This window comes from Adiantum capillus-veneris, chromosome 7, assembly GCF_014529385.1.
Source record: "Adiantum capillus-veneris isolate H3 chromosome 7, ASM1452938v2, whole genome shotgun sequence".
Classification (NCBI taxonomy): domain Eukaryota; kingdom Viridiplantae; phylum Streptophyta; class Polypodiopsida; order Polypodiales; family Pteridaceae; genus Adiantum; species Adiantum capillus-veneris.
The window spans coordinates 114,977,955-114,986,880 of record NC_140937.1 but is presented as its reverse complement, the minus strand read 5'-3'; the positions used below and the strand labels follow the sequence as shown (position 1 = coordinate 114,986,880).

The window sequence follows — 8,926 nt, the reverse complement described above, 5'->3', positions numbered from 1 at the left end:
TGAATTTAGTCCCCTTCCTCTCAAACACAACTTAGCACTTGAATTTCATGCCTACTCTCCCGCTGATGAGCTCTATTGTCCTTCTCTTCATTATCCCAAGTTTTGTGGTCAGCTTCGTTATCTGATATCCTGTGCTCGCTTTGATCTCTGCTACACCGGCCATATCTTATCTCGCGCTATGTCACAGCCATGCAAAGCACACAAGCAAGCTGCAAAACGCACACTTCGCTATCTCCTGACCACTAAGCATTATGCTCTCACTTATGCTTATGATCCCACTACACCTATCTCTCTCAGTGGCTATGTCGACGCCAATTGGGCAAGGGATGATCCCCGCTGCTTCTCCACATGTGGCTATATATTCTCTCTTTCAGGTGCACCAATATCCTTGGCAAACAAAGCGGCAATCTTCAATTGCCTCTTCATCGACTGAAGCCGAATATGTTGTTGCCGCTCTTGCTTCCAAGGAAGCTCTCTGGATTTCTGAGCTCATTCATGAATTTCAACTTCCATACCCTATCTCGGAAGAAGCCATAACCCTCTACTGCGACAAACAATGTGCAATTGCTCTGGCTGCTTCCCCAAGTTTCTCCAACAAACTAAAGCACATCAAAATCAGTTATCACTTCATCAAGGAATTGGTCGCCAATGGTTTTTTAAAGTTGCAATATGTGCCCACTGCTCACAATTGGGCAGATTTCCTCACCAAATCAGTACTTGCTACCACCCAAACTACAACATGTCGAAATTTGTTACTTGTGCCTACTGCTTGCACACCTCCTTAAGGGGGGGATTCTCCCATGTAATGAGGTGCTCACCGTTACGGGGGGATGTGAAATATCCTATCACTATAACGGTGCTCACTCACTCCCTCAATCATCTCACCCACCCCCTAAATCATCTCCCCCTAATTTAGGTAGCGTCCCTTCATCCTAGCACTTACCCAATAAGGCTCCCCTTGCCTAATGTATATAAAGGCACCTCTGTTATGTTCAAAAGCGTGCAAGTTCTTATTTCATTTTATCAATACATGTTAGCTTCATTTCCTTGGTACACTACATTGTCTCTCTCTCTCTCATTATTTACTTTGTTAGATTAGTTGTTGTTTATCGATTAGAATGAGTTCCTATTTGCTTCACAATTGGGTGTGTGTGTGTACCTAACAGGTTGGGGGGGAGAGAGAAACACTGGTTGAACCACGAGCAAGAGAGAGTATTGTGTGGCCCAAAAATCGGCTAGACAGGGATAGTGTGAGTTGGTTGACGAGCAAGTGGTTGGGGTGTAGATTGACAGTTGCAAATGGAAACTGTTGTGCATTGTGCATGCAAATTGGCCACCATAGATTGCTTGGGGTCAACAAAGGCAAGGCTGCATGGCTCGGCACTGCCATTATTGGCTACAAAAGTCTCTGAACCCTTCGCTTGTAGTAACCGGATGAGGGAAGCTACCAGCTGACCAGAGAGAGTTGAATGACTCTGAAAAAGCATAAAGCCGCTGCATGTGTGGGGGTTGCATGCGACGCACATAAAAAATGTGGGCGTTGGTGGATTATCAAAGAGAGACTGAGTTGTGCGTGAGTCGAGAGAGTTGGTAGTTGTTAGTGCTTGTGTGTGTAGTTTGTGGTTAGGAAAGTACAAGTGCATGCAGTGGCGCAGAGCTCCCAGACGTTGGTGACTGGTGATGAAGGGCCCTGCTCTGAAAATAACACGGATCTCAGGAGAATAAAGACTCTTCCATTTAAGATGTCAGCCAACTAGTGAGAGCCGCAAGTTGCAACTACGGGTAACGGGGGGTGTGTTGGTGAAGTGCAAAGCAAGGGGCAATCTGCATGGGCTGCACTCCTAATCACTATATCACACAGGCATGCTCAAATGGGATCAATGGTGGAGGAGGAAAATGTGAGGTGTGCCAATCGTGGACCGTCAATTCTCAAATTTACAATATGACATACTCAAAACCCTTATATTTTAAGGAATGTGACATGTCCATTGCTACGTGCGTTGTCGCTATTACTGCCAACGCTAAGAGGTAGGGGGTTGGCCGTCGAACCTAGTCTCTGCTACCATTTTTGCCATCGCATATATAGGGAATCGGGGCTTGAGTCTAGATGAAGTATATTTTTATTTTATTTTTAAAAAAAGGTTATTTGGTGATAGTTCGCATGACAATTTGAGACTTATTTTTGTACTTATAGCAACGGATTTGGCCCATCCGTGATCCTCCCTTCGGCACTGCAGAATGGGAAGGACCTCAAAGGTCACTCAAAAATTCGTTGAGATCATGAATATCCGAAGCAAAACTCATCCGGACAATCTTCAACGACTATCAAGACTATATTCATGGAGTTAAAGGAAATCCTTTGTGTTTTGGTGTACCATTTTTTTCTTTCTTAACTACTGTTTGCATATACTCACAGTCTGCATATACTCACAGGTATCCTACATGGACTTTTAATCCTATTCCTTTTTCTCTATTATACATGTATTGCTTTTATATAACCACAAATGCAATTGAATGCTCGTTGATGTGCCCACTCAAATATAACTAGTTTTCCCCCATCATAAGTGATTAATTTCCTTTGCTATATAGTTTATTTCGCCATACCTAGCTATAAATTTCTCAAGCATAACACCTTACCTCCCAGTGAAGAAGAAGGATCAAAGTAATAGGAAACAAAAAATGCCAGTATAATGCTAAAACACACTTAGCTTTGGTAGATTGATTGTGAAGTTCTTTGTATCTATGCCTACATACCAAACAAGCAGCGTATCCAATGCTCTAATCCAATGATCTTCCTCTTCGTAGTTTCATGTTTATCCACATAGCCATTGTTTCATGTTTTAATAACATTTTTTATATATTTTTTATGATTTTGAATAATGTTCTTTAATTTTTTAGCCACAAGAAAAATAGAGGGAAACACCAAAATTTGAATTTTTATGTGCGAAAGGGGGGTTCAATAATGAGCACGGCAATTCTAGCAACAATAATCATGGTATTAGACCCTCTCTCTTTTTTGGCTAGCCCATTTTGGACTCTCTCTCTCTCTCTCTCTCTCTCTCCACAAAAGGCGATAAAATATCGCGGTAAACATTGTGATTTTCATAGTGCCATGTAGGGGTTGTAGCCATCGATCACTTAAATACTGTTGCGACACTTCACCTACGTGCAGCATTTGAGTTTGGGTCAATGTTGCACCTGGGTGAGGAGGCACCAGAGTTGTTGATGGAGTAGAGCGTATTGGCGAGGCCAAGCCAGAGAACACCATGGGAGCTTCATAACCAACTTGACCTTGGACAATTATGCCATTCAAAAAGGGTGTCGTGAAGAGACATTGGAGCTTCCCCCCAAAGAGCAAAGCGTAAAGGCGGTCAGATGCAAGGACGAGGGAGTAAAAGAGCGAAGCTAATGGGATGGAGAAGTTCAATCTATTAATGATTGCTATGCTCATCAATATGGCTACCTCAAGCTCAGTGTCTTTGACTCCATAGCTTTTCGCCCCCTTCAAAGGGTTTTCAACTTGCAAGTCTGAAAATCGGCACAAAAGGGTTTTCCTAGAATTTTCTCCTTTTGAGTGCATCAACTTCGTAATATGCTCATAAAAGGAAACACAAGGAGGAATAAAAAATGCCCATCTCAAGGCCACGATCACCACAAAGGTGTGATCCCAAAATTTCTCACAATACACAATAATTGACCAAGCCTAATTCTTGGTTTCAAGAGAATTCTCTCGGGCATTCCTTGCAAATGAACTACCCTTTGCATACATTCTCAAAGTTTGGTTGGGTGGGATAACCTCAACAATTACACCAGCCTTGACATAGAAAATGTACATGACAATCCTCTTCAATGAAGTAATTTAGCCTCAAAATTTTGAACTAAACAATTGCACCATCCTTGACTTGGCTACATTCACACATAAAATATACATTGACACCTCTCTTCAATGAAGCAACTTGCAAGGTAGGAAACTGTAAATCTTAACCATTACAATTACACCACCCTTGACACGATTAAATTCCTACAGAAAATGTAGATGACACCGCTCTTTAATGCTACATGCCACACGCCATTCCATCACCATGGAGTGCACATTGGACACATGGTTCCCTTACATGTTTCACCATGGGGGAAATGTTGGCCATGGCCACCGGAGACACACGGTTCCCATAGACGTCTCAGAATGAATAGCCGTACCAATCTCATAGCGACATCTGGGAGGCAATGAGGGAAATCTTGGAAGCCATGGAGGTAATGGGGAGATAGTATCCCATGTTGTCACGGATCAGACATCTTGGGGGCGATGGGAAGATAGTATCCCATGTTCTCGTGCCAAGGTTGAAGAGACAAACCATGCGAAAAGGGTCTGAGGAATTAAGGAGATATATTATATGATCGATTTTGGTGGACAAGATGAAGGTTTTGGAGCCAAGATGGCCAACATTGGCCACAAATTGCTTGAGCATAGGAGCGGGCATGACACCGATGACTTCCGAGTAGAAACGATAATCGTCAACATGGTCGGGGTGTACAGGGCACCACACTTCGATGGATGTCGGGCCATAATCCGGGAGGCATGCAAAAACTCCAAGAAATAGCACCATCAATACATCTATCCAATGATGCGCACATACGAGTTGCCACATGGAGCAAAATGTGATGAATGTAAAGAACGGAAATGAGAATAGTATAGCAAAGCGTTGCACGATACGGCTCATGAAGGTCAAGTAGCTCCTTTGCAAAAGAACGGTGAGCAGGGCCATAAGGGAGGTGCCAAGGGAAAAGGTAGTATGTAGAGGTGCCAGGGGAGAAGAAGGGTTGTCCTCCGCACTCAATTAGAGGGACGGCCAAAATCGACGCAGTTATGTTGCATATGGAGAGGACCTAGCGCAGAGGCCATCTGATTAAGAGGGTATAGAAGGCGAGGCGCGAGGCATGGACCAGGAAGACTTGGCCATGACTGTTGTTGGCGTCGACGTCGACGGCAGCATCATGACAAAGGGAGCGGATGCATGTGGTCTTCGGGCACCAAACCCGGTCAAAGGTCACGATTTTGTAATCCCACATTTCCAAATCGATATTAAGTGTTTTGTGGTGGGGTGTTCGGTCGTAGTCGGCCGGTACAACTGGGAGCCACAGCTGGCCGTCGTGCAGAAGCGCAAACTCGACATGGAACAGCCCGTCAATGAAAACGCGCACTGCGCGTGATGTTGTCCTTGGTATTCCCCATACGTCGCTAGGCTTCCATGCCAATGCAACACGGCGGAGCTGGACATCGTCCCGCGAGGCCACGATAGCCCTCCAATGGCGGCACGTCCCCGCTGCCCCGCGGGCTTCCCTCGGACCGCCAATCATCTCCTTCAGGATCCTCTCCAATAGATGCTCCGGAAGCCGTTGGTTTATGTTATAAGGTGCAGGCGGCGGCGTGGTCGAGTGGAGCTGCTGTTGGCTGCACGTAATATAAGCAGAGGGAGAGACGTGATCGATTGGAGCTGCTGTGGGCAGCTGCACGTCAGAAGTTGAGCTGCCCCCTCGTAGAAATCTCGCCACCCCATGCAGCCACACGCTTGCAAGCCAGCTGCTTTCAGTGGTGTCACGTTGCACAAGGCCGGCCAGTATATTCAGCCGGTCCTCCCTCTCCATGTCGTAGATCTTCTACCCTGCCGCCAACCACAGCAAGATGCTATATTGGAGTTTCAATTAATGCTGCAACAGACTATCGCACAGATGTAGAGGGGCCTTATGTAGGGATAACCTCACCAACATTCTGAAATCAGTTTTACGATGAAAACAGACCTTCTATTATCAATCTCTTCAAATGTATCTCGATTCTGCAGACAGTCACACTCACCATGTTAAGATACATAGCTGATAGATGAGAAGTAGGAAGCAAGAGGAGCGAGAGCTATGCAGGCCGCAGGAGAAATTAGGGAGGGAAACGGAGGGGCATGGATTGGTTTTTGTCCATGCTTGGGGTAGGTTGGGTGTGTGTGTACCTAACAAGTTGGGGAGAGAGAGAAACACTGGCTGAACCACAAGCAAGAGAGAGTACTGTGTGGCCCAAAAACTGACCAGACAGGGATAGTGTGAGTTGGTTGACGAGCGAGTGGTTGGGGTGTCGATTGACAGTTGCAAATGGAAACTGTTGTGCATGCTTGTACATGGAAATTGGCCGCCATAGATTGCTTGGGGTCAACAAAGGCAAGGCTGCATGGCTCGGCACTGCCATTATTGGCTACAAAAGTCTCTGAACCCTTCGCTTGTAGTAACCGGATGAGGGAAGCCGCCAGCTGATCGACCAGAGAGAGTTGAATGACTGTGAAAAAGCATCAAGCCGCTGCATGTGGGGGGGTTGCATGCGACGCATATAAAAAATGTGGGCGTTGGTGGATTATCAAAGACAGACTGAGTTGTGCGCGAGTCGAGAGAGTTGGTAGTTGGTCGTGCTTGTGTGTGTAGTTTGTGGTTGGGAAAGTACAAGTGCATGCAGTGGCGCAGAGCTCCCAGACGTTGGTGACTGGTGACGAAGGGCCCTGCTCTGAAAATAACACGGATCTCAGGAGAATAAAGATTCTTCCATTTAAGATGTCAGCCAACTAGTGAGAGCCGCAAGTTGCAACTACGGGCAACGGGCGGCGTGTTGGTGAAGTGCAAAGCAAGGGGCAATCTGCATGGGCTGCACTCCTAATCACTATATCACACGGGCATGCTCAAATGGGATCAATGGTGGAGGAGGAAAATGTGAGGTGTGCCAATCGTGGACCGTCAATTCTCAAATTTACAATATGACATACTCAAATCCCTTATATTTTAACGAATTTGGCATGTCCGTTGCTACATGCGTTATCGTTATTATTGCCAACGCTAAGGGGTAGGGGGTTGGCCGTCGAACTTAGTCTCTGCTACCATTTTTGCCATCGCATATATAGGGAATCGGGGCTTGAGTCTAGATGAAGTATATTTTTATTTTATTTTTAAAAAGAGGTTATTTGGTGATAATTCTCATGACAATTTGAGACTTATTTTTGTACTTATAGCAACGGATTTGGCCCATCCGTGATTCTCCCTTCGGCACTGCAGAATGGGAAGGACCTCAAAGGTCACTCAAAAATTCGTCGAGATCATGAATGTCCGAAGCAAAACTCATCCGGACAATCTTCAACGACTATCAAGACTATATTCATGGAGTTAAAGGAAATCCTTTGTGTTTTGGTGTACCATTTTTTTCTTTCTTAACTACTGTCTGCATATACTCACATACTCACAGGTATCCTACATGGACTTTTAATCCTATTCCTTCTTCTCTATTATACATGTATTGCTTTTATATAACCACAAATGCAATTGAATGCTCTTTGATGTGCCCACTCAAATATAACTAGTTTTTCCCCATCATAATTGATTAATTTCCTTTGCTATATAGTTTATTTCGCCATAGCTAGCTATAAATTTCTCAAGCATAACACCTTACCTCCCGGTGAAGAAGAACTAGGATCAAAGTAATAGGAAACAAAAAATGCCAGTATAATGATAAAACACACTTAGCTTTGGTAGATTGATTGTGAAGTTCTTTGTATCTATGCCTACATACCAAACAAGCAGCGCATCCAACACTCTAATACCATTGCTACAGTGAGAGTGCGGAGAGCCCTGCAAAACACAAAAACTATATATACTACAACACGCCGCGTGAAATTCAATGCGGATACCAACGACTCAAAGCTACTTTTAAAACTAAAATGCACTAGAATAAGCATCGGTATAGGCGCCGATATCGAGCGATTGGTATATGCACCGAAAAAACCGCATGTATATACATCTATATCATATTTTATTATATTGACGGCTATGTCGAGGCCTATATCAGTGACTGTACCGAAGTCTGTACCGACGGTCAAACCTACAAAAGTTTTTTTGGACAGAGAGGGTTGGGAACGGATCTTGCATGTACTGCAATAACAGAAAACAACCCTCTGTGTCCAAAGGAAGAGTGCACAAGCAACCGCACCTCACCTACAGCTTGACGCTAAAGAGCGAGTATATATAGATTAGCAAAATTGTAAGAAGAACAAAACCACAAAATCAAAAACTTAATCATGACAAGTTCTCAAAAGCATAACCATAACGTCGACTCCCAAACCATAAGCACAACGGCATGAAGGTTTTATAGCCATAATTAAAACATGATTCAAAATGCAAAACCATAAACGTAACCCACTTGCCTTACCATAACCATAACCATAACTTGCCTGTCATACCATAACCATAACAACCATACCATCATTGCAAAACCATAATCATAATCATAATCTGATTGTCAACTTGATTGTTGTTAAACCCTAACCATATCATTGATTGCCATATCATCACTGCAAAACCATAACCATAACTTGATTGCCAAACCATGACCATAACCTCTGTGCCATACCATAACCATAAATTATGTGATATACCATAATTGCAAAATCATAACCATAACCTAATTGGCATACCACAATCATAATCGCAAACAGAATGCAAAACCATAAACATAAGCATGAAACTGTACATGTATATACACTATGAAAATCTCCAAGTGTTTACCGCGTTTGGTAGAGAGAAGGTGCAAATTCAATCAGAGAAACAAGAGAGAGGAGGGCGGGGAGGCGGGGTTTTTTGTGTTTAAAGTATTACTGTAACTTTGTTCGTTGTTATTACCGTTGTTATTACCGCGCACATTACTGTCGTTATATCCGCTGTCAAAATTTAGCGCCCAAACTTTCAAATTCCAGCTTAACCCCTCTCCCCCCCCCCCCCCCCCCCCCCCCCCCCTCAATAAAAATTAAAGAATATTGTATATAATTTTTAAATATAAAAAAGAAGAGAGAGAGAGAGAGAGAGAGAGAGAGAGATATAAGATTACACTTGGTTGCAACTAAAATAATCA

At 43.8% G+C, this 8,926-nt stretch overlaps 1 protein-coding gene across 1 annotated transcript; it reads right to left on the bottom strand.

Annotated features, from left to right (window-relative positions):
• Positions 1-3,882: 3,882 nt before the first annotated feature.
• LOC147454471 (uncharacterized) lies at positions 3,883-6,263 on the bottom strand. Its single transcript, XM_086517346.1, has one exon. The coding sequence runs from the start codon at positions 5,641-5,643 to the stop codon at positions 4,885-4,887; it is 759 nt and encodes a 252-aa protein (XP_086373472.1). The 5' UTR covers positions 5,644-6,263; the 3' UTR covers positions 3,883-4,884.
• Positions 6,264-8,926: the final 2,663 nt, after the last annotated feature.